Source organism: Balaenoptera ricei, chromosome 7 (genome assembly GCF_028023285.1).
Source record: "Balaenoptera ricei isolate mBalRic1 chromosome 7, mBalRic1.hap2, whole genome shotgun sequence".
NCBI lineage: Eukaryota > Metazoa > Chordata > Mammalia > Artiodactyla > Balaenopteridae > Balaenoptera > Balaenoptera ricei.
The window spans coordinates 95,534,491-95,561,397 of NC_082645.1; the positions used below are offsets into that span (position 1 = coordinate 95,534,491).

Genomic DNA, 26,907 nt, shown 5'->3' on the forward strand with positions numbered 1-26,907 from the left:
TGGACTTTGTGGCACTCTAGGAAGCTGCCTCTGGCTCAGCTGTCTAGAGCCTTCCCCAGCCATTGTGCTGGCCCTTGCGCCATGTTGGTTTGGTGTCATGCTGAATTTTCCTAAGAGCTTGCAGGGTTCCCTGGCTATGCTTTGAGAAACAAAACATTTGCATCCCTGCTCTGGGTGTTTTAATTGCTCTTTTATTCTGGAGTTTTAATCATAGTGGGGTGGCTGGGTACGTAGATTGTAAGTTATTCATCCACCCATGTCAGCGTGCTACAATATGCCCGATCTCTGTAAGCCTCACATAGGGCTCATCTCCTTCTCTCTCCCACCCACCTCCCATTGAAGGCTTTATCTACCTTTTAGTGCTGGAAAAACCTCATGTTTTATCCCTGCTCTAAGTTTTACACTATAAATACTGTGCTGAGTCACTTAAGCTCTGGCTTATTGGGACTCACAAATCGGTTTTCTCACAATAATACCTGAAAGCCTTGCTTTTCAGACTGTTGTTTCAGCTACTGACTTTTAAAAAGCCAGTTTTGAATACCAAAGCTGAGGAATGACATTTTGGTTCTCTGCTGTATTCATCCTCTCCTGGAAGTAAGGAATTCAGTGGGTAGAGTAGCAAACATGAGGGAAACCTGGGGTAGAAAATGCATCAGTTACTATTTCAAAAATATTATCCTAGCTATAACACTTTTTTTTTTAATATTAATTTATTTATTTTTGGCTGTGTTGGGTCTTCGTTTCTGTGCGAGGGCTTTCTCTAGTTGTGGCAAGCGGGGGCCAGTCTTCATCGCGGTGCGCGGGCCTCTCACTATCGTGGCCTCTCTTGTTGCGGAGCGCAGGCTCCAGATGCGCAGGCTCAGTAGTTGTGGCTCACGGGCTTTGTTGCTCCGCGGCATTTGGGATCCTCCCAGACCAGGGCTCGAACCCGTGTCCCCCGCATTGACAGGCAGACTCCCAACCACTGTGCCACCAGAGAAGCCCCACACTTTTTTTTTTTTAACTGCATGCACTTAAAAAAAAAAAGTTCAGTCTCTCCTCTTTTATTTTCCTTCTCTATTCTTTGATGACATTGAAACGTCTTCATTACTGGGTAAAGTTCTGTGCAACTGCAACTTAATCCCTGCTCCCCTAAATCAGATTGATGCCCATCTATAGACCATGTAAAATGGGTGCTGACTATGAGGGAGGTGCTATTATGATTTTTCAGATGAGAAAACAAATTTAGAGAGATTATGTCCAGATTCACTTAGCTAGTAAGTGATGAAGCTGGGATTCAAACTCAGGTCTGTAACTTCCTATCTAAAATGTCTAAAGTTGACATTATACTGCCATTTCCAATTTGAGTCTATTTCAAGCTTATCAAACAGACATTAAGCTAAGTCCATCTGAATACATTACATGGAAATTAATTTCCTACAAAAGGATTTTATATGTATACAATTAAAAAATTACATACAATTTTTAAATTTGAAAGAAAATCAGCTCTCTAAGTTTCTAATAATTTCAAAGTTTTTGCTGGATAGCTAAAAGAAATCACTATGATTAAATAGTGCTTAGGTAGTTCTTTAGATATAAACCCAGTTGTCTGGCAATCTAAAATGTGCCAATAGGTCTTCAAAGAATACTGGAATTACAAATACCAATTGTATGTTTTTCCGTATAATACCTTTGTAGAGAATTTTATTTGCCTGATAGACCTTATATCCATTAAGAAGGAAATGAAAGTAAAAGAGAAAGAACATAAGAATAAATTATTGGATGGAAACTTTGAATAGTTTTTAGATTACTTCTAAAACTACAATTAAATAGTACAAGATAAATAAACATGAGTAGAAAAAAGCTCATGTAGTATTAACAGGTGATTTCATTGTTTCAAGCAGTAGAAATGTCAGCAGTTGAAATCTGTGATAAATTTATGTCATACTCATAAACACACCAGAAACCCTTTCTTAATAATACCAGATGCATTTTAATAGGAATTTTTAAAACTCTTGTACTTTGAAATGCTGTTAAGCTCCAGAGGTGTATCCTACATTATCTAAAAATGAATTACCAATTTTGGATTTCTATTTCCTCAAATCACCACCAAGTTCAGTTACAACACATTGCTAAGGAGTTAATTTTCAAACCAGTGAGTGGAGAGAAGGGCTAGTGATAAGAGAAGGAGACAAAAGCAATTATAACTGGTAAAACTCTCTCCATGTGAATATTGTTTTTTCTATTGTAATTGCTGTGTGTTCCGGAAGGAATGACAATTGCCTAATTCAGTTTGGTTGGAGTAACAGGCATGGGGTTTTAGTAAAGACTTTATGTACAGGACAGCAAGTTTGCTCCAGCATGGAACTGCCATCCTCCTCCAGTGGTGAGCCTGCCACACATAAATAACATACTTAGCACCTGCCAAAACAGCCCCCTGAAGTATTGAGTACTGACATACCTGAGTGTTCTCTACGTTTTACAGCAGCAATATTCAACTCTGTTCAATTGTAGTGTTAATCATATATGATACCTTGATTCCAAGGTGGATGTCTTGTACCATCCATTTGTAGTAAGCTACCACATTTCCCTGAATGGTGTTTCATTTTATATGAAAACTGTAAGACAGCAGTGATTCTTTTAGGATCAGTGGTGATGTGATTCATCGGCTTGTGTTTAGTCTGGTCTTGCACTGAGGCTAGAGCAGTCTGTTATCCTACAAAACACATGCCGTTTCCTCTTCCACACTACTATCCAGTACTACTAATCTTTGCAGGCTGAAAGAACAGTACAATAGCAATCGGTTCTCTTCCCGTAGAATATGGGTGCTTTGATCCTCCTGGCCTGGGGGAAGGCAGCATAATTCACAATCCTTTTTTAAGATCCTCTTTCATGATCCATTTTTGTTTGTGGCAGGATCTGAAATAACAATAGAGATTGTATAATTATATAATGAAATTATCTTCCAAATTAATAAGGTGCTATTTTCAGATTTCTTATCTTGTCTCAATATGCTATTCAAGTTCTAAAGGCCATTGTAAATTTTACAGGAGCCTGGATTTCCTATAATAATAATAAAGCCTGTATCCTTAATTCTTTCCATATTTATGTATATATGTATATAATGATGCCACACTTGAAATGTTCAACTTTTGTATATTAAAGACTTTATAATACAGCCCAATAGTGAAGGTTCATTTGATCTTTGAAAAAAATCAGGAAAACAGAACTTTATAGTGGCTAAACTAATTCATTATATTAAAACAAGGTAGCCTTATGCATTTAAGTAAAGATATGCATTTTAATTTCAATAATTAACTTCACATTCTTTTATTTTTTAATAGAAATGATCTTGTCTCAAGGAACTATTTTTGGTTGTGTTAGTGTTCTTGGGAGAATGCCATTGATCCCTGTTTAATTACTACTGCATGATTAAAAATCAGTCCAGTGACATCTGGTGAGGATGGTAGGATGAATGTTGTGCAATTTATTAACTTTCAACATTACCCAATACATATGCTTGCATGCTCTTATAATTTATTATAATACATGAATATTGCAGATAAAGTAGAAAATAAAAAACATTACATATCATCATACTCTCATACCACCATTTTTAGTATCATATATTTTGTCAACTTAGCAACATGAGGAGTGCATTGCTGTAGCCTCAATGTGAAAATTAAAACATTATGGATAAGGCTAAAATCTTCTTTGACAACACTCCTCTCTATGCAAAAACTCTTCCTGCTGCAGAGAAGAATATTATTACCAGTTTGATTATATCCTTTCAGACCTTTTTCCAGTTATTTACAGACAAAAATCACATGGTGTTCGTTTTTGCCTCTGTGTGTTTTATTAATGTTATACGGTAGGTATTGTTCTGTAAATTGCCTTTCTCACTCCCCAGTGTGGCTCAGAAATCTTTCTGTCTAGGCCTTAGCACTAATTAGTAGGGGAATCTTGAGACGACAACTTAATTTTTGTGCCTCAGTTTCCTCACACATAAAGTGAGAATAACAACGGAATCAGCATGTTAGGCTTGTTGAAGGATGAAGTGGGTTAACACACATGAAGCACTTAGAACAGAGCCAATACACAGAGTAAACGTTGTGTCAGTGTTTGCTCTTTGTGCGTAAAGATCTACTTTAATCTTTTCACCTGCTGCAAAATATTCCACAAAATTGGCACACTCTGTCATATCTCCATTAGATATTTTGAAGTAAGGTTTGGAATTACCCACAGAAGGCTCAACTTTACAAAAAAAATGTAGCTTATTTTTTTTGTTTTTATGACTGATCTGATCTATTTCACCTGTTAAAAGTTAAACTTTAAGTCTAATCTGCTAAATGTTGTATTGAGTCCAATGCTGCAATTCAAACACTCCTTTTAGGTAACTCTGTCCCTGCTTGGTTGACCTATGTAGATGCTCAATTTTTCCACATCCCATCTGCTCACCCTGTTCCTCTTCAAGGTGGCATCTGGTTGTTTGGCTTACATGATTTGATGGTGCAGAAAGGAAGGGGGCCCGGACTTATGTAGTGTCTCTGGATCCTTGTTGATATTTACAGAGGGACTGAGCTGGTCTGCTCTCTGTGCTGTCTATCATTTTGCTCATGTTTTAGTATTTCTCTAGATTACATACTGAGAAAAGTAATTACCATAGAGTATGCACATTTTACATTATATATTTTAGTATATAATAACAAATTATGCTACAAAGTGGCTAGACCGACGTACACTCACATTATGAATGACTTGAGAGGATCCTTTACTCACCAGTACCAGACATTTTACATAACTTATTCCACTTACATTCTCTCAACAATCCTCCACAGGAGGGATTCTTATTCCCACTTTATATATGAAAACACTGAGGTTCAAAGAGTTAAAGCAACCTGTTCAAGGTCACACAGATAGTAAGCGGCTAATTTGGGAACCTTTTTAAGCAAAGCATAAGACATCTACTATTTAATCTCTCCATTCCAGAAATCTGTCTCTGTTTTGGGTTAAACTTTATGATACTGATTACAATTGTTTTCTCATGTCCTAGTTAATAATCTATGATAAAATGAAAAATGATATGCAAGGATGGACAAATGATGCTATTTCCTTAGTTAGCTCAGTTTAAACACCTATTTACTGATCAAAGGCAAATAGTTGACCTCACATGTTTTTGACTCGCAGTCATTAGTGATACAGAATAACACAATTCAGTTGGATGAAGGGCTGATCTGCAAGTAGGTTTAGCACTAGGAATTGTGAGGCCTGAGGCATAGCCCCAAGACTCTAATCATCAGGGGTGCACTGGTGCAGAGGCACACACACCTTCAGAGTCTATATCACCTGCTATTACAAGCATCTTTATTGAGACTGACAGAAGAGAATTCCTCAGGTCAGAAAACAGAACTCTTTCAGCTGGGTCATGATATTTAAAAATCTCTCTTTTGGTCTCTTGCCTGGCCAAACTCTCCTCGCAGAACAAACTGTTGGATAATGAAACATATATACTGTAGTCGGAAAGTGCTGTCCTATTTACAGCACCCACTTCAGCCCGAGGCACATCTCTGGCTGCTCCATTTCTATCTATAAGTTAAAGCAGTGGCCTCGGCAAGCAGTACACTCTGTACAGCAGCTGCAACTCGTTATCGGCTTTGTCCAGAATAACAAACAGAACAAACACATTTTGCAAGGGCTTTTTCCCCCTCTTATGTAGAGAAGGAGGAATTAAGCAATCAGTGAAATGCTGATTGATCAGTTGTGCTGACTTAGAGAAGTTCAAGGCCGCATTAGTACTATTAACCCATGAAAAACAACAACAAAAAACTTTTTAGAACTTTCTTTGAACCAATATTTTTGAGCTAAAAAGTTATAAATTTCCCCAAAGGGAAAAATGGGAAAATATTTGTGCTTCACTTAGCATAATTTACTCATCCAGATTGCTTTGTAATGTAATGATGGTTAATTATTTTTGTAAAGAGAATTCATGTTATTTGGCAGATGTTGGTTGACCACAGAGTACTGGAGTTGCATGAACTGAAGGGTGTAATGAAAATCAATTTTAGCAAACCATCCCATTCCTATGCCTTAACTTTGACTTCAGCCACCAACTCCTGTGGCCACATTTAGACCTCTCCTTACCAGAAATTGAACCACCTCCAAAATTCAAACATCCCTCTTTCCACATACCCCTTCCTTATTCTTTGACCTCATGCACTCAAGTATTCCCACTGTTAACAGTTTTTTGAGCATCTCTTTTTTTTTTAATGTAGCTTAGACTAGGGTCTACCATTATAATCGTTCCTTTGCAGATATTCTCAACTTCCCCACCCTTGTTTCTCTCTAACTGAACTGGCAAAACTCAGACCTTTGGTGAACAATCCTCCATCTCCATGCCTGTATTCATATATTTGAACATGGCTGGAGAAAACCACATACATGGACATTCTGGTGTCGCTATAAATTCATGATCACCAACCTCAAATGGGAATCTAATACTACTGGATCTCCTGCAGTGGTTCTTTAATGAGAACATGATCTGACTCTTCACAGGAATTATTTTAAACCTTTCCATCCTCAGTTAAAAACCATGCATCTTACTTCATTGTAAAGTAGGAACTATCAAGTGACCATGCTCTCATCTTTATACCACCAAGTCTACCCATCTTCAGCTAGAGAAGGGATATTTCATACATCTACTCCTACTGCCCTCCTGTTACAATGGTGGAAATGTCCCCCCTCCTGTGAGTCCTTTTCCATGTTCTCTAGATTTCATCTTGACTCTCCCAAAGTCATCACCTTTTGGTTATACTCTGATGCAAATTTACCCCTCCCTTTCAGATAGAGCAGTCTCATCAAGTGCAGATATGCCCTGGTCACTTTCCATTTACACACACACACACACACACACACAAACACACACACACAGCAAATAAACTCTCCCTTGCTTCATGTTCTCATCCAGTTTCTATTATTTTACTTAACTGCTTTTCTTCCCATGTTGTCTCCACTTCTTTATGTCCCATTCACTCTATGCACTTCAATCTGGCTTCTCCCTTCACCACTAAAGTTAAATTAAATATGTGTCCTCAGATAAATTCTAGCCTTGGCCAGATCCACAGGGGAGAGCTCTGGAGCACAAATCACATGGCAGAGTTGTCTGCTCTTGAGGGAAAGGAGTTTGGTCTTTCATGACCCTATGATGGAGCAAGGCAACATTGTCAACCAGGGCAATTCTCTGGAAAAGGTGTCAGATGTGACTGATTAGCAGGCAGCCCACAGTGGCTGGGAGATGGATATGCTGGCCTGGTAGAGGGTCTCTGGGGGGGCACACAAACAGGTCTGCCACAGTTAGCTTTTTGTGTGGACTTACCTCATATGCAATGCATCCTCTCTAAAGCAATCCGATTGATCTTTTTATAATATAAACAAGATAATTTAACTTTCTTTGTGCTACAGACTGAATTTTTATGTCCCCCTCACCCCCCTGCAAACCCACCCAAATTCATGTGTTGAAGCTCTAATCCCCAGTGCCATGATATTTGGAGATGCGGCCCTTGGGATGTAATTATGTCATGAGGGTGGATCTCTCCAGATGGGATTAGTGCCCTTGTAAGAAGAGACACAAGAGAACTTGCTTCCTCCTTCTTTCTGCATTGTGAGAAAAATAGGAAGAGGGCTCTCACCAGAACCTGAGCGTGCTGGCACCCTGATATCAGAACTTCTAGCCTCCAGAACTGTGAGAAATCAATGTGTGTTGTTCAAGCCACCCGTCCATAGTATTTAGTTTAGCAGCCTGAGTAGACTGACACCATGTTGAAATCCCTTGGTGGCTTCCTATTGTACTATGAATGATAAATCTACACCTTAACATGTCCTACTAACCCCTACAGGAGCTGGAGTCTATCTCTCAGATCTCTTCATGTCATACTCCTCCCTTGTTCAGCATCCTTTTATCCCACCAATCAGTCCCTAGAAGGTATCATCAATTCCCAGCTAAGAGTCTTCATGAATGGTGTTCCCTCTGGCTAGAATACTTTTCCTCTAACATTACCCATTTAATTAATATGAATCATTCCATTTCAGCTTAAATATCACTTCCTCAGACTGTTTCTAACCATCGAATCTAAATTTTGTTCTCCACTATTATTTTCTAGCTAAATACCCTGCTTTTCTCCTGTAGAGTTGTAATTATACATTGTAATATAATTTGTAATTATATGCTATGTGATTAATTACTAAACTGTCTTAATACACTGAAAGCCCTGATTCATTCATATTTGCAAACATCTCCTATGAGGTATCATGAGGTTTGGGGCCATGTCAGTTCACTTCATCATTGCCTAATGGAGTATTGGGTATGTGGTAAAATATACTCAACTTGTTGAATGAATAAATGAATGAATGGATAAATGATGAATAAATTAGACATACAAAATCAGAGGATCAAGAAACACTCACGTGTTCTCTGGTTATCCCTTAACAATTCTATTAAGGCTATTAATATAAGGTCATTTGATGTTTAATCAAATTGATGTTCTTTTGTGCTCTCTTCTGAGATCATAGCCTTGGTAGATATTCTCTCATTAACTCACACATCTCTGTCACTTATGTGGCATTGACTTGCCCAGTTTTTAGAGAAACTGGGATATTGAAAGGTTAATTGACTTGGCTAAGAATAGAACAAGTTTACAACAGAACCAGGGATAGAATTTGCCTCTACTTCTTAACTAGTTTAGCATTTTGCACACTTGTTAGTGGTTAAAGAAAACATGTTGGGAATATATCCACATCATTAGGTTTGTAAAACTGGAAAATTCCTTCTGAAATGTAGTACTATAAATATTCCTTCTCTGCACATAGCACATTTGATGAGATACACCTTTAGGCCAAGAACTCTTTTTTTCATGGTCATTAATCTTTCTCAATTTCCTTATGAGAAAATGATAAGGACAAAGGTTAAATAACAGTCACTGTGGTAGAATTAATTCATGTTACAGCTTCATTCTGGGGCTTTGAGTTGACTTGTATAAACAGTTATGTTTTTCATCCTCATTTGAAGAAAGGTTTATACACTTAATATTAAAAATCCTAATTCTGCTGATTGCTAAGACTTTAACATATGGAAGGAAGATTAATAGGAACCAGAATGCTTTGAGTCCTTCTAGGGAAACATTTTGTGTAACCTTTTACTTAACTCTTCAGGTACCATTCATACACGTAAATATTACTTAAAATATGTTTAAAGCCATAAATTATTTTCAACTGGCTTTAACAAGAATTTTCCTCACATTAGTTTGAGTGTATAGATAATCCTTGAAGTAGAAGAAAAATGACATCAGCCTTGAAATATAATTGCAAATAAAATTGGAGTGTATTTCTGCTGGTTAAGTCAAAGTGTGGTGTGATATTTTGAAGTACAATATATTAAGTATGTAAAAGAATGGTTGTCATATTTCACCTTGAAATTTATCAAGATATTTAGGAATGTATTTACTGAAGAAATATGTTAATTTGAAGAATTTTCTTAATTGAATTAAAGTGTCTAGTACTTTTTTATTTTTTCGCCCTCCCTACTAATTCTAAGTCAGGTGATCTGGCAAGGCCTCTAATTCTATTGGTATTAGAATATAACCTGTCTCCTGGACTTTGGAGCCATGTATTTTCTTCAGAGGAGATAAGGAAAAGTCTCTTATCTTAGCTCTGGAAGAAGCACAGAGTCCAGTATCAAGGTAGTGGAGTAGTTATTTTCCCAGACATAGCACAAGGTTTTCAAGCCTGAAGAAAGAGATTAATCTCCTTAAAAAAGGACTTTGCTGACTTGGGCCTGGACATGGCAATCCTGTTTCCAGTCATCCTGTGTATAAGCTTTAGCAGTCAAAAGTTTGTTTGTTTTGATTTTGATGTGGCTCATCTTTTCTTAGCTGCTCATATTCAAGATTTGGAAAAGAAGGAACAGTGGTGAGCTGAGTAATTCATTGGATTCTGATGAGGCGCTCTTGAGAAATTTTATTATTCCTGAGTTTTAAACCCTTGTAACTTTAATATAAATTGGGTATGAGCCTTTACTTTTTTCTCTACCATTTAGTAATTAAATATATTTTGGTATTCCTATTGAGTGTTATAGTAGCTATACATTTATAATTTCATGGGTGTTTGGGATTTTATTTATTTTAAAATTTGCTATTTTTAAATATTAGGCCTTAAGTGTTTATAATTCAATATTAACCTAAACTTATTTAAAATGCGTTTTATCATAAATTTCTCTTTCATGTGTTTTTCAGAAAGCATTTGGTTTCTTAAAGACATTAATGTGAGAGTTTATGGTTTATTCCTTGTTCTTTGTAGTTACATGTGGAGTGGATATTCAGTTTTCTCTCGTTAATTAGTTCAGTGTTGATCACTACACCCTTTAGTCAAAATTGGCTGGTGAAGAAGCGTTATTCTTTTTGTTCTCTTGAGAAGTTGTTGGATCTGAAGTGACTTCTAAGGTGTGGGTCAACTCCTTTGGAAAGTGAAAGATGATATGAGGGGTTTTTACTTCATAAAGTGCATTTTATCCTGGGAGTGCTGCTGGAGAGGAATATTGATTTGGAATGTTATGCTTGGGTCTCACAGGTCTTGAGTTTCTTAGGTCTTCAGTTCTTTTTGTTATTCTTTATTGCTCAGTCTTGAGAGTAGAAAATAGATGTCATATCTCTTTTTAAGAATAAACCTGAAAGGCTTTTCAAGAGTGAGCTTTTGGGGGACAAGTCTGTGTTCGAGTCTTATTTCTATTCTAAAATTTAGCATTGTCCTTGGCATATAAATGGCCTTCAATAAATATTGAAGGAACGAGTTATGGCCTATGAGAGGTCACAGTTGCTACTATTTCCAATTTGTTCATATAAAACGGAGACAATGGAGAAACTACTTTGGATCACACAACATGAATGATGTATAAAAGAGCCTAAAATAGCGGAAAAGAGTATATATTGTATTTTTAGCTTTATACTGTAGTCAAGAAGCAATGTGGAGCTATTTAATGATTTTAATCAGGAAAATATATGAAATAAGAGTATGTAAATAGCAACTTAACTATGGTACAAACAAGATGTAGATAAAGTTCATGAAGTAGGATTTCACATGGCTTTGAAGGATTGACAGGATATAGAAAAGTTGAGAAAATTAATCTAACAAATGTACAGCCTCACATTTCTTCATCAAGTAAAATACTGCATCATCTTATGTTGGCTAAATGATTCACAATCTGTTTTGTTAATTATTCCTCATAGTTTTCTTTATCAACTCAACTTTATAAAGAGAAAACTTCAGTTGACAGAAGTTGTGTGGTCTTTGACACCATTGGCAGTGTGTCAAGTCACTGTGAGATTCATTTACATATTTTAAATGTATAGTCTTATAATCACACATTCTTCCTTTGACTCCTCTTTTTTTCTTGTTCCTTGTACTCGTTCTATCATGTCCTAAGCATTTTCTCTGGTGAAATTTGTGTGGCAGGATGAGGAAAAGAAGAGAAAAAGGTAATCAGAGATGGGGAATACTAAGATGCCTTGGATTCTAGCTGCTGGCCATAGCTGAAGGTGGTAAATGAACATCAGTAGAACTGGACCCTCCTATTACTGAATGGCTCTAGTCTCGGCCAGGAGTCAGTCTTAGTCTTCAGTGTTAATTTTTTTTTTTAAAACACCTTTATTGGAGTATAATTGCTTTACAATGGTGTGTTAGTTTCTGCTTTATAACAAAGTGAATCAGCTATACATATACCTATATCCCCATATCTCCTCCCTCTTGCCTCTCACTCCCACCCTCCCTATCCCACCCCTCTTTTGCATAGGACTTCGCTTTTATTTCTTATAGTATCATTGTGAAATAGCTGTATGTCCTACCTTCAATGTTCAAGAGCCATCTGGGCCTGTTACCGTCCCTGCCCTACATCCTTGTGTCTGTCCAGGAACTGAGCCAAAGACTCTACTTATAAACTGCAAGGACTGAAAATAACAGCTAAAAAAATGATGGTGCTTCATAGATGTATTTGGTCATTTTTTGTCAGTTAACATGATAAACAATTTTTATTTAAAGGTAAACATTATTTTAAAAGAAGTATTTTCTCTTTAAAAGACTGATTTTCATTGAAATTGATTCTGGTCTCTAAACAGAGAGTTAAAGGCAAAGACAATTTGCAAAATATGCAGCCAATTCAGGAGTTTAATTTTGAGTCATTAAAAAAGTTTATTCTTGGACTTGAGTTCTGTTTTCTCAGTTCACTGTGATATTTCAATTGCTTTTAAGTATTAGCAAGATATGTATCGGGATATCTTCACAATAAAGAAATTTCTAATTTTTCTTACGCTGTACATTAAAAATGAAAGATGAGAGTTATGTAGTCTAGTGGATAGCAATTCTTTTCATATAATGTTAACAGAATGGTCATTAGATCACAGGTGCTCTGATTTGCATGTGAACAGGGAAATTAAATGACACCCCTAAAAGAACTTTAGTTGAAGGTTTCAGTAATTTTCATTAGCTATTAATTCTTCAAAACTTATATGAATAGAAAAATAAGAAAAAAATTGTCCTAATAAAAGACCTGTCTTTTATGTAAAGGTTTATCACACAATCAATTTATCTAAAGGATGTATAATTTTACTATTTGCAAATTTGGAGAAGAACGAGATATATTTTTGAGAGAATCCTTGGTTTGTGTTGGGAGTAGCAATAATTTATAACTAATCTATGTCCCTAAAAACTCTCTTTGTTTTGTTATAATAAAGAAGTATTGATTAATTAATCAAGTAATAATTAATCCAGTTAATTAATGGTAGAAAAACAGACATGTACGGACAAGTGACTTTTTAAGTAAGGTCTTTAATAATTTGAGGAATGCAGTCACCAATTTTAGTACAAATATTTTCTAACTTGACAACCCTTTTTTTTCCAAGTTACATATTGGTGTCCCATCCATAGTAAGTAACATGGTGATAATACTTCTTCCTTTATACAACTTTATTTCTTTCATTTGTCTTACTGTTTTTTACAAAATGTCTAATCATTTCTTTTGTCGAATTTTTATTATTACTGATTAACTTCAACTTCTAATCCCATTCAATTAGCTTTTAAAAACAAATTTTTGAAACCTTGACACAGTCTGCAACTTTTTAATGCTCAATCCCATGCTTTTTCGGTCTGCAAAGCTTTCAAGAATGTTCTCTTGAAATAATCAATCCCTTGAGTCCAATAGCAACAACATTATATATTTCCCTTTTCCTTTCAGCTGAGGATGATCTTGATTAAGTCAAGTAGAGGTTAAAAGTAAATGACATCAAATAAACAATACCAGAATAAAACACTTAATTCTTCAACACCCCAGGGAATGTCAGCAGTTAAAATCCAAACAGGCATTTTTGACTGTTAGCAGTTTGTAGCATTGAAGGATGAAGATTTTTTTTCCTCCTCTTCTTTCTCCCCTTCTCTGTCTCCTTCTTGTTTTTCTTTTTTCCCTCTACAGCATTACTTTCCTCCAAAAGTTTTTAACCTCGATAAAATAAAAAAAGGCACCCCACCTTTCAATGACCCAATTTAGGAATCTCCAAATCTGGAAGAAGAAATAGCTGTGTGGTCCATTCATGGAAATTTGCAATACTAGTTTAGAAAGATGGAACTTTACTGTTTGTGAGAGTGGTGATCTGATAGTTAGGAGGGCAGAATATACCTTCCTGGACCAAGTTTTCAAGGGAACTTGGTCCAGGAGAGGTCATGAAAGAAATCAGATTTAACGTAACAAATATACTATAAAGGGGGTAGAGTAGGAATGTGCGTGGGTGACCTGTTTTTAGTTTAGAAAAAAAAGTCTTCTACGTCATTCCCATGTAACCTGCCGCCCCTTACTTCACGAGGTCGGAAATTTCAAGACACGTTGCACAACTTGCTTCTTTGTGATCCTCAAATATATTTAATTTAAAGAGGATCCAGTACTCTCCCAGCACATGACCTGGAGTACCATGGGTAACCCCTCCTCATGGCTAGGGTTGCTCTTTAGAGCCTTGCAAAATCTTTCGTGTTTACTCTTGGCAAAAGTTAAGAATTAACAAGCCCATCAGAGCTGTTTGTTCTGTTCAGCACAAGATGATTTTGTTGCAGTGATAATCATTGTGCAAAAAAGGCTGGTGATGAATTAAATTGTTTAATTTTCCTTAGAAATATTTTACTCTTTAGAGTGACAATTGCCTAATGAATTAGTCATTCCATTTTATGAAATTTATGTTGTAGGCATGTTTAGGCCAAAATTAAGTGTAGAGTTTGATTTATGTAGTTGTTAGTCTCTTTCACTAACTGTTCCATCATTTACAAAATTATTTCTATTTGAAAGGTAGTAATTGTTAGGAACTTACTTTTCTACAGCGATTTCTACTAAAGGCTTTAGATTTGGTATTAACTCAAAAATAATGAGATAACTTTGGCTTATTTAGATATCTATTTCTTATATCTATAAAACAGCAATTAGAAAAGATGATTTTAAAAATCACTTTCAGGTATATAAAACTATTACATAATTATTATGTTCTCTGTTTGATGATAGTTTAGGCAATACATTTAAAAAGAGATTAATTTCCTACAGAGTATCTTTTAGTTGAAAACAATCCTGTTTCCTGTTATACAGCATCTGATACATAGAAAGCACTCAGTAAATAGTTCCTGAATAGGTTATTCATTTAGCAATTCTAACTTTATGAGCAATCATGAAAATTCAATGGCATTAAATTATTCAGATTCTGAAGTAAGTAACTTAAAGCAATAGGATGTAACACAGAAAAATATAAAATTTCCTTTGCTATTTTAGGTAAGTTGGGCTGAATCAGTTAGCTAACTAGAAGTATGACTCCCAGGCCAATTAGTTCTACTAGATAGATTATTGGAAAAAAATTATAGTTTTATTTCTATATTACCTTCTTCATTTTTTATATTATTTTAATTTTAAACATAACAATAAATCAAAGAAGTTATGGATACTTTCTTCTTTCTCATTCTTTGATTTTTACTGAAGTTACATTTTATCCATTTCCAGGTAATGTCATGGTATTTCTGAGCATTGCAACTTCTACAATCATGTATTCTTTCTGCGAAATTGATCTTAACCAGCCTACTCTTTCTAAGTCATTTCATGTTGTTGCCTCTGCTTTTCCCAGATATACTTGACATGCTGGAAAAAGAATGGACGTTGGCTAAGAGCTGAGTTCTGATCTTGGCTTTGCAACTTATTAGCTGTGTGATCATGGGCAAGCTAAACTCTCTGGGACACACTCACCATCTTCATCTATGACATAGTGATATTATTAGCTACATTTAGTACAGAGATTGCTTTTAAGATTAGCAAAAAAGGCATTCCAAGTGCTTAGCTCAAGGGATGGCACTTAGTAGGTGATCAAAAAATGGCAAGTACCTCTGTCAAGCAGGATCATATTTATCATCATTGGACTCATTAAAATTGATTTATTTAAATACTTATTTGCACTTACTGGCATAATAGTAAATGGTGTATATATCTCTCTATATAGATATAGGTATATGCTAATATATTGTGGTTATAAATTCCAATGTTTTAGCTTCTATTGTAGGATTTTTAAAACTTATTACCCAAGAATTTCCTCTTTAAAAATTTTTTAGACTTTTAGGAAGATTGAAAGCTTTTGATTAGGAATCCTACATGACATGATTTTAAATTTATAGTTATCTCAATGTCAAAATTTTATTTTTTGTGTTTCAAGTTATTTAATATTTAACTTTCTAGTGACTTTGAGTTTTCTTTCTTAAAGTTCACTCTAAATTCTTCCTTCTTTGTATAATTTATGATTCAATGATTTACAACTTTAATGATTACAGCTTATTATGACTAACTTTGGGCAGTTGCTATACTGTATGACTGCTACATATGCTTTTTGACCTACTTCTATATAATCAGTCCTCTACAACTTGTATTTGTAGCTTGTTTTTCTTCCTCTTTTTGGACTAACTTACACTTGACCTCCCTTTGCTTGTACTTTAATCTGTTTGTGTTTGACTATGTCTTCAGTTTGCCAAGGTCACTGTGAATTCTGAATCAACTTTCTAAGGCATTGTCCACTCTGCTCTTCTAATCCCACAAATCATAGAAAGCTTGTTTTACTCACTGGGTAATTCACTACACCCTCCTACATTTACATACATTCTCCAGCAAATGTGTATGCACCTAATAATGGTCTAGAATATATACTCAATGCTTGTGAATTAAAGTCGGTTACGTCTAACGTTTCTACATAGTCTGGTAATAATGTCTCTTTTTTAAAGGCAGGAAATTGGTATCATAAGATTTATTCTTTACAAACACATGCTGCTTGTACCAACTAACCTGTTCTCTTTAAGATTTTTTTACAAATGGGGTCAAGGTCTCTTTTCCAGCTTCATTTTTTCACCTTCCTTTGAAACACTTCAACCTTTATGCTATCAAATGTTAGATTGATAAGCACATTCAGGAACTTGGTTCTTCACCTTCTATTCCTCAAAATGCCAACTGGACCTTAATGAATGTGTCTTACTTGATTGGATTTTCAAAGACATCTGGTTATTAAAAAACCTCATCATCTAACAACCTAACATCTATTGTCATTATTGACAAATCTTCTCCCTGGCCAAACTTTATTTGAGGAATCTTTCTACCAGCTTATCCTAGTTTCTATGATGAGAGAAAGTATGCTTTTTTTTTTTTTTAACATCCTTATTGGAGTATAATTGCTTTACAATGGTGTGTTAGTTTCTGCTTTATAACAAAGTGAATCAGTTATACATATGCATATGTTCCCATATCTCTTCCCTCTTGCATCTCCCTCCCTCCCAACCTCCCTATCCCACCCCTCTAGGTGGTCACAAAGCACCAAGCTGATCTCCCTGTGCCATGCGGTTACTTCCCACTAGCTATCTATTTTACGTTTGGTAGTGTATATATGTCCATGCCACTCTCTCACTTTGTCACAGCTTACCCTTCCCCCTCCCCATATCCTCAAGTCCATTCTCTAGTAGGTCTGTGTCTTTATTCCCGTCTTACCACTAGGTTCTTCATGATCTTTTTTTTTTTTCCTTAGATTCCATATATATGTGTTAGCATACTGTATTTGTTTTTCTCTTTCTGACTTACTTCACTCTGTATGACAGACTCTAACTCCATCCACCTCACTACAAATAACTCCATTTCATTTCTTTTTATGGCTGAGTAATATTCCATTGTATATATGTGCCACATCTTCTTTATCCATCCATCTGTCGATGGACACTTAGATTGCTTCCATGTCCTGGCTATTGTAAATAGAGCTGCAGTGAACATTTTGGTACATGACTCTTTTTGAATTATGGTTTTCTCAGGGTATATGCCCAGTAGTGGGATTGCTTTTTTATGTAGGTACAAATCCACACCACTTTTCTTCAAAGAGTAGCCCTTTTTTGTCCATATCCCCACTTGTGACAGTGTTCCTTGTTATATTAGGCTAATAAAAATCAGAATTGAACCATAATAATCACTTCTACCTTTTCTATTCTATCTTCATGCATCCCTGCTCAAACACAAAATAGAACTTCTTTTTTGAAGGGGGTGGTTCTTTATTTTCTTCTACTCTGAGTTTATTTGCTCTCCAGACGTACCTTGCTTCTTGCCTTAAATTTATCGTCTTTTGTATAATTCTTAATTGACAGCTCTCTTTTCCTATTCCAAAGCATCTTTACTTCCTCTTATGTTCATCTGACATAATTTTATTTTTCTGCTTAAATAAATGTCATTGATCAGGCAGGAACTCAGTACACAGGAACCAATTCATTCATTCAATCATTTTTCAGAAGCACCTCTTGCATGCTTGCTATATTAGAGACTTTTTGAAAGATGCATCACTTTCTTAGAGTTGTCTCTATTCATTCCTTAGTAAGACACACTTCAAGAAAGCTGTTGGCAGTTTCTGTACTTTTTAAGAAGGAATTACTAATGCCATTATTTTCTCTGTATTCCAAAACCTAAAGCCTTTATTATTCAGGATGAGCTGGTCTAATTTTTCCCAAATGGTAGCAGGTCTCCCTTACTTATATCAATGGATCGTCCAAATGAAGAGGACACTTGAAATTAGTAGAAATACAGGCTGTCAATCAGTGTTGCTTTACGTTTCCTTTTAAGAGGCTTTCTTGATCATTAATGGGAATGGATTAATGGGAACAAAAAAATGTAAGAAAAAAAGGAGAAATAGTACTAAGTAAAGGCATATGGAAGTGTTCGACTTCACTAGTAATTTAAAATTCAAATGAAAACAAAATATCATTTCCTGTGCTCAAATAAGCAAATGAAAGATAACACCTAGAGTTGGCAAGGGTGTATTGAAAGGGACATTCACATTGTGATTGGTATGTAGATGGGTACATTCTTTTTGAAGAGAAATTTGGCAATATTTATAAAAAATGGCAATATTGATATGCTTTGTAGCAACAATAGAAGCAATGAAAATGAAATATTTTGTAGCCATTTCAATTAAGGTTTGAAAAGAACATGTAATAACATTGAACATACCTTAAATATAATATTACCTCACAAAAGCGTAACGCAAGTTGATCACTGTTTTCAAAATTATGACTTGTATATAGAAATAAATGCTAGAGGAAGATATGCTAAAATATTAACAGAGGTTATGTTTTGGGAGTAGGCTATTATCTATTTTTCAGTGTTTTCCAAATTTCTCTAAGTAACAGAGGAAAATAACTACCACTTAGTGCTGGATATAGCACCATTTTCAATACCAGATATCCTAATGACAAATTCATCAAATTAAGTCTTCTCAGGGATTTGGAAGGCTGAATGCTTTCATTTCTCTTACGAAATGATAAATAATTGTATTAGGTAAGGATACTTTTCTTGCTCTCTCTCTATATATACATACATATTTTAATCTCTCTGCATAAACACATAAATACATATTTATTCATATATATATATTATATATATATATATGCATTTTCCACTTTATGGAGGAAATAAAATGCTTTATCAGCACTAGATTAAAAAGTACTAGAATGTTACTTACTCCATCAATACTGAGAAATGTTTAGTTTGAATAATTCTTAATTTTCCATATGGGGTTGTACAGAGGAAAATAGCCTAATGCTGTAAACTGTGATAACTATAATAAATGTATCAGTAGAAAAGAAGGGCTAAATTCATAAACAGTATTTTGCTGTTTTGAGTGAGTGACTTATAAGATTAGAGAACCCTTAATGACCTGGCTCATACAAAATACATTTCAAATACAGATTCCGCCAACCTTCTGTGTGTACATGTGTGCATGCTTTTACCCTGCTTAGTTGTATGCGGATAGCTTATGTGAGAGGAGGACCATGTAAATGGGATCAGAGAAAAAAATCATTCCAACTTGAAAAATACTTTCTTTTAAAGTGTGTTGAAAAAATGTCTTTCACAAAAGTGTAATATTTCTGCTATCTTTATGACTTTCATATTCACTACTAATCAACTCTTATCACCTCACCCCTTTGATCTATCCAAATGTAAACTCCCTCACTAACTAACATAATTTTCTTTTTCAGTTTGGTTGTAGATTTCAGTCCACCCTGAACACTCAAATCTGAAACTACCCACCATTTAATTTATTGGTCTTTCCAATTCCTGAGATAATTGTAGAATCATGATGGATGAATTTTCAGAATATTTAACCAAACTCTCCAAATCTTCTGCCCTTTCCTCTTTTATTATGGTGACTAGAAACATGGACCATAGCCTACATCCAGGACCTTTTACTGACAAAAGTGAAAGCCCATTACAATTCTCAGGCTTATATTTTTCTTTAGGTTCTAGAGTTATGGAATTGTACCCTAAAGTTGTTGACATCTTTTTGGAAAACCATGTTCAGTTCACCATGCTTTTTGGTCAACTGTTAAAAGTGGTTATGAAGTCACTTACTAATGTCTTTCCTTCTTTAAGTTCTGGACTCCTTAGTACCTCAAAGTGTAGGGAATAAAGGGAGGAAACATACCACAGTGTTCATTGCATGGGTACCTCTGGGTAATGGGACTATGACTGATTTAAATTTATTGTGCATCTTAAAATTTTTTTTGTGATAAGTACATGTTATTTTTCTTATAGAGAAAGACAAATCCTCACTATCTATATTTTTTATGTATATAGACAAGGGTGAGTCCACGGCCTATCGTACTTACTGGTCTAAACCAGTAAGTTCTGTTTCTAAGCTCTTAGTTCTTTGAGTTGGGAGTTTTTCTTCTGTTAGTTTCATCCTCCTTCAGTTCATTTTCCATAATCTTTCTTTCACAGTAATTTCACCTTTGTTCAAAACACTTTCATGACTACCATGAACACTATTTATGGATTAAGACCAACCATTTTAAAGCACACATAATCTTCCTTGTTACGGTTCCTCTTCATTTCCCTAACCTGTACTGTGCACCTAGGCTTTAGCAGACTGTTTTAACTTTTTTTTTTTTTTTTTTAATATGCCATATGGTTTCATGTATCTGTGCTATTGCTCATGCTGTCCCTTCTGCTTTTTTCCCCTGCATCTATTTGGTATACTCTTTGAATCCTTCAAGATAATATGGTTCAACATAATCACATATTTAAATTTTACTGAACATGCACAAGGGAGTTGATCTTTTTCTTCCTTCCTTCCTTCTTTCTTTCCTCCTTTCTCTCTCCCTTTCTCTCTCTTCCTTTCTCTCTCCCTTTCTCTCTCTCTTTCTTTCTTTCTTTCTCTTTCTCCATTGTATTTGGACACACTACCATATATTACTTATTTTATTAAATATATACACTAGATTGAGACTGTTTTTTCAGTCTTCTATCACCAGGAGCTGTGAAACAGTTTGGCTTCAGAGAATGTTTATACATGAATACATTAAGTAAGGCAGAAGAAGATGGAGTTTAAACTTTGTTCCTTAAAAACAAAAAAATCCTCAACCCCCCCCCCCAACTTAATTCTAGCACTCATCCTACATCATGAAGTTTACAATCTCTGTGCCATTCTATGTCATCTTTTCCATTGTGAAAAGTGCTAGGAAAAAACCTTTATTTCTTGGCCTCCTTTGCAAGGATATCAAAGGATAATACTGCAGAGCTTCCTAATCTACATAAACACATGACTTAAGTGAGAGCTTCCTCCAGCCAATGAGACCCTTTGACTACCTGATTAAACATGGGATTGAGGGCTAAGTGAATCAATTTCAACTCAGGTTGAAACACAAATATTCACGTTTTGAGAATTTTATATGTAACAATTAAACAACTAAAAAAATCTTGACTTAGGAATGTGTACTCATTAAAATCAATGTTTACCATTATTTCATATACTTTTTACAAATTGAAAAATTAAGAGGGATAGAAGTAGGCTACTTTGCTCCAGTTGTGTTTTAGTTGATATTACTGATTGCTTTAAAATTTGGAACAAAGAACAATGCAATGGTAAGAATGTAATAATACACTATTAACTCAAAAAAAAAAAAACGCAATGTAGAAAGGTTTGTTCTATATTTGTGGAGAAAACTTATTCTGATGTCCTTTTTACTCTGTGATTTCCATTGTCTTTTACAAGCAGAAAGTCGCAAGTCTTCAGTTTCTTTGGGAATTCAAAATGTCTTGTAAGGCAAATTAGGCATTACATCTCACAGAAGCAAAAACCTTTGATCCTTAGCATTATTAGAAAGTTGCTACTTTTTAGGGCAAGTGATATTCCTGAGGTTGTCCACTGCTTCTAGATCATTCTATTCAGCTGCATAAGCAATTCCTTTGACAGATGACTGGTTTTCCACAACACTAGCATTATTTCAGCAGGAGAAGGTAGTGTTTGATGTGTTGCAATTTGTATTACATGTCCATGGAACATCTCTGGACATTACCTCAGGAGGAGGGCTTAAGAGAAGGAGGAGCTATGGCCGAAGACATTTAATGACAGAATGAATGGAATTTCAAAGATCATTGTGCAGTCAGCCTTAAACACCAGATTGTACACCCCCAGCTTTCTTCACATTAATTTAAAAATCTTATAGCAAAATTCTCATAAAGTATATGCAATTTCATTTATTTTTAGTCACAAATCAACGTCTTCAAAATGATGAGGATTTTGACAGCTTGCAAAGTGGTGAAGACCCTGAAGACAGGTTTTGGCTTAAACAATGTGACTGCACACCATCCATGGAAATTTTCAAGACCTGGCATCAGGCTCCTTTCTGTCAAGGTATTATTCCCGTATTCATTGTTTCCAATAAGATTGTATGGGGTGTAGTTTATCATGAAGCAAAGGTGTCACTTACAAAGGAAAAACATCGTTCTGAACTACTAACTTACTAATTTTCACCCAACATAAAGAAGGATCACAATTCCTGTGAATATGTAAAAAAGTAAGTGTTCTGTTTAGAAAACAAATTTTTCAGAAGGCTATCAGGGCTCTGCTTGTGCCCAGACAGTATTGCTCACACTTTGGGTTCAAGCATGGAGTTGTTTATATGTACATGAGCCACATGGCTGTAGGTAGTGTGTTTAACCCCTATTCTGTGTTGGCTCACTGTAAAGTTTTCTGGGAAAAAATGTTGAGAGGAAAATATCTACATAATTTTGATATTTACAGATCATCATGTAGACACTTCCTTTGCTTTTTTCCTTTTCCCTCTTAGCTCTTCTTTTAGAAGGACAAATTTATTATATTTATTTTGCAGATTAAGACACTAAGGCAATTATCAGCTGATGAACCTGTCTCTCTGAATGTATCTGTAACTGAGGAGCAGGTTCAGGAGGAGAACATTAAGTGCTCCTCCCCCGCCCCCACCAGTGAGTTATGAAATTCCTGTAGGAACTTCTGTTCCTTCCTATACCTTTATGAAGACATTTATTCCCAGAGAAATCTGAAATTACTACAAGGGAACTTTGCTAATGAAAATCATCTTTAGTGAATATAAAATTTAAGTAATCACAGTAGCTTTAAATATATTGCTTCTATAGTAGTAAGAGCTGTAAAAAGTGAAGTAGGAAAAAAAACCCAAACAAACTCTAGCTGTTGATGTAAACATAGGTTGTAATAGTTTTGAGTGTACTGCTTATACTTTGTGTGCTCAGTGGGTTGGCTAAAAATCCTACAAATACTTCCCCAGCTTCTATTGCTTAGATTGCTCAAGGAAGGATTCAGTATGATTTTAGCCCAAATGATATCTGCAGGGCTAAGCAACGCCCGTAGATTCTCGTGGGAAAGAAATAGGGGTGAAAAAAAGCAGAAGGAAGAGGGAGACAGAAAGAGAAAGGAGGTCTGAAGGAGTAGGTATGGTGGGGAGAGAGAGAGAAAGAAAAAGAGATCTCAAGATCTCAAGAGAAAGTATAAGAAACTACCATTCTAAATTAAGAAACCCAGGAACAGCCATTTTCTTGGGTTCAGTTTAATTGTAACAAGAGAGCCAGAAAGGAGATATGTTCTAAACCATCATCAAAGATAGAGTAACTACATATAAGCTATGAGAGTGAATATTTGGTTTCAGTTTAGTGTTAGTAATATCTCAAGGGTACTCCTATATCACTTCAGAGAGAATAAATAGTGATGAATTGTATTGCCTAAAGTTAGACATGTCTTTTAAGACTTTGAAGTTGTGTCCCTTGGAATATCTTTTTCTTCTCACAAAAATAGGTAGATAGAGTTAGGTGTATCTCCATCAGACATCAGAAAAAAAGAAATTGAGTAACTACTTAAAATGGCATAGATGTGACTGATACTAGAAGCCAATTCTCCACTATCATAATAAGCGCTCTATACAACCACAACTACAACAAAATGGTTTAATCATGTGGATGGTCCACTGTGAAAGTAGTTCTAGTTCATGGTGGCAGATCTGTTTTAAGGGTCTGCCAAAGTTCACAGCTAAGAATGACAAGTTTGTAGGAAGAATAAGCCATCATTTCACAGTGTAAAAGCCATTACTCATCCTCAATCATTTCTGGCCAAAGTTTTGGAGGAATGCCAGCCATGAAAAATAGAAGTTCTTGAACTTCACAGTAGTGAATTAAAATTCTCTACAGCAATCCAAGGGAACTTATTTTGAAACAGTCCTCTACCAATTTTTCTTCATGCCTTCACTTTTAAAACTCAATTCTCTTAGAAAGATACATTTAAACTTACTCTTTTTATATGAGTATCCCATTTTAAAGATAGTTAAAATCATTAGGATATAGTTATATATGGTCAGTGAAGGGCAATGAGACTAGTCACTAAAGGTTAATAACATTATAGCCAGTTATAGATAGTAAATGGATTGTGGAAGATACCCTGGGATCAGATATATAAGCACTGCAGTGTAAATGGGTTGCCTTTTCAATGTCTTTCGAGGTCACTTTCGGACAAGGAGAGTGGGTTTGACGACAGCAGTGACGCACTTGGACTTTTATGTGGTCCTTCCTCATGCGTTTGTTTGTAGCTAATATTTATAGAGTGTACCTTGTTAATAGGCACAGTTATATTTCACTTATAAGGAAGAAGAAAGAATTTCAAGGTACTCTACATTTTAAAGGAATTTGATATCAAGGTATAAATGATCAACTACCATAAAATATGAAATCTCTAGAGATAGTAATCTTTTTCTATTAGTATCTAAAATTTTCAGTGCTCATTATTACATTCAGCCAGTTGTACCTTGCAGTGGAAAACACACTGGATAGGAATAAAAAGACTTGGATTCTAACGTTTCTTATGCATTTTTCAATGCTCTGAACTTAGTCAAGTCACATATTCTCTCTGAACCCAAATTTTGTCATCCGTAGTGTGGAAACAATTCTTGATTTACTTCAAGAATTGTGTGACCATCACACATGATCAGTGCTTAAAAATCTATAAAATTTTTTAAAAGTAAAAACTGTTCAGCAAGGTAGCAGGGTACAAGATTAAGATACAGAAATTGATTGCATTTCTTTACAATAACAATGAAATATCAGAAAGGAAATGTAAACAAAAAATTCCTTTTAAAATCACATCAAAAAAAAAAAAAAAACTTAGGAACAAACCTCACCATGGAGGTGAAAGACCTGTATGCTGAGAACTACAAAACATTAATAATGGAAATTGAGTCATCCCTCAAAGAAATGGAAAGATATCCCCATGCTCTTCAATTGGAAGAATTAATATTTTAAAATGGCCATACTACCTAAAGCAATTTACAGATTTAATGCAATATGTATCAAAATACCCATGACATTTTTCACAGAACTAGAACAGATAATCCTAAAGTTTATATGGCATCATAAAAAACCCAGAAATGCTAAAGCAGTCCTGAGGAAAAAGAACAAAGCAGGAGGCATAAACCTCTCAGAGTTCAGACAATACTACAAGGCTACAGTAATCAAAACAATGTGATATTGGCACAGAAACAGACATATGGATCAGTGGAACAGAAGAGAGAGCTGAGAAATAAACCCACACACCTATGGACAATTAATCTTTGAGAAAGGAGGCAAGAATATACAATGAAGAAGACAGTCTCTTCAGCAAGTGGTATTGGGAAAGTTGGACAGCCACATGTAAATCGATGAAGCTAGAACACACCCTCACAGCATACACAAAAATAAACTCAAAATGGCTTAAAGACTTAAATACAAGACAAGACACTGTAAAACTTCTAGAAGAGAACATAAGCAAAACATTCTCTGACATAATCATACCAAAGTTTTCTTAGGTCAGTCTCCCAAGGCAATAGAAATAAAAACAAAAATAAACAAATGGGACCTAATCAGTTTTATAAGCTTTTGCACAGCAAAGGAAACCATAAACAAAATGAAAAGACAGCCTATGGACTGGGAGAAAATATATGCAAATGATGCAGCTGACAAGGGCTTGATTTCCAAAAAGTAAAAACTTGATACTTAAAAAACATTCTATTCTATACATTTTAGTAGAAGGACTTAATAGAAAGTTAGATCAGAGTTTCTTCATGTTTTTGTGGGCTACAAATTATTACAATGACAAGATATCTGATAAAAATTCTCAAATATCTTTGATGATTTTTTCACCTTTGCCTTAATAGCAAACCTATCTCTAGGAAGATATTGCTTATAATGAATTAGACTCAAGGACTATGAAGCAGATATTTTTTTTTTCACTATGTTGAATTCAATTCCAAAAGTTAGGATGTACATCTTAATATCCTATTTATTTATTTATTTAACAAATAAACATGAAACTTGTACCCTGGGAGTATACAGGGAGAATAATAAGTTGAAATAAATAGATAATAAGTGGATAATCTCTGACTGCAGGAAACTTACAAATTAAAAAATTCTGAGTTCACAAGTCTTAGAAAGTCACTAAGACTAAATAGTTTTATTTTTACTTGCAAATTTGGGAATGAAAGGTATTAAGTTGAAAAGGTTAAGTTCCTTATGAATAGAAAAGGATTCAATAAGTACTGCTTCTAACATTAATCCACTCATTTATAAAAATGGTAACCTGTGTTACAGTTAAGCCAGGAACCTAACAGTCCAAGTGTCCTTCACTCTGGTACTTCAGATATGAATGAACCCCCAGGATCACTATTCCTTTTGAAACGTTTTCATTTTGTAAGATATTATATTCTGATTGTAACGTAGAAATAGCTATTTAGCTCAACCTTTGAGGAGCTGTTGTCATTTGATTAGAAATTGACAACTACAAAAACTCCTACGATTAGAATCATTTAATTATATTGTAGTAGCTTTAAAGACATTCATGGGAAATAGAATTCATTATTATATAGGAACCTTTTTGTACATATTAGGGGTGGGAGTAGGGGTAAATTTATTATGCATTTTCAAGACTAATTATTGTATTAGACTTTTACCACATATAGATACATTTATTTATTCATTTATTGGCTGCATTGGGTCTTTGTTGCTGTGCG

General features: G+C 35.0%; 1 protein-coding gene across 1 annotated transcript in view; it reads left to right on the top strand.

Moving 5' to 3' along the window:
* CPS1 (carbamoyl-phosphate synthase 1) overlaps nucleotides 1–26,907 on the top strand; it is a 395,122-nt gene that overhangs the window by 233,455 nt on the left and 134,760 nt on the right. Inside the window, exon 2 of the mRNA XM_059928619.1 lies at nucleotides 22,092–22,238. Coding sequence (XP_059784602.1) covers nucleotides 22,113–22,238 — 126 coding nt within the window. The 5' untranslated portion in view covers nucleotides 22,092–22,112. The remainder of the gene's footprint in view (nucleotides 1–22,091; nucleotides 22,239–26,907) is intronic.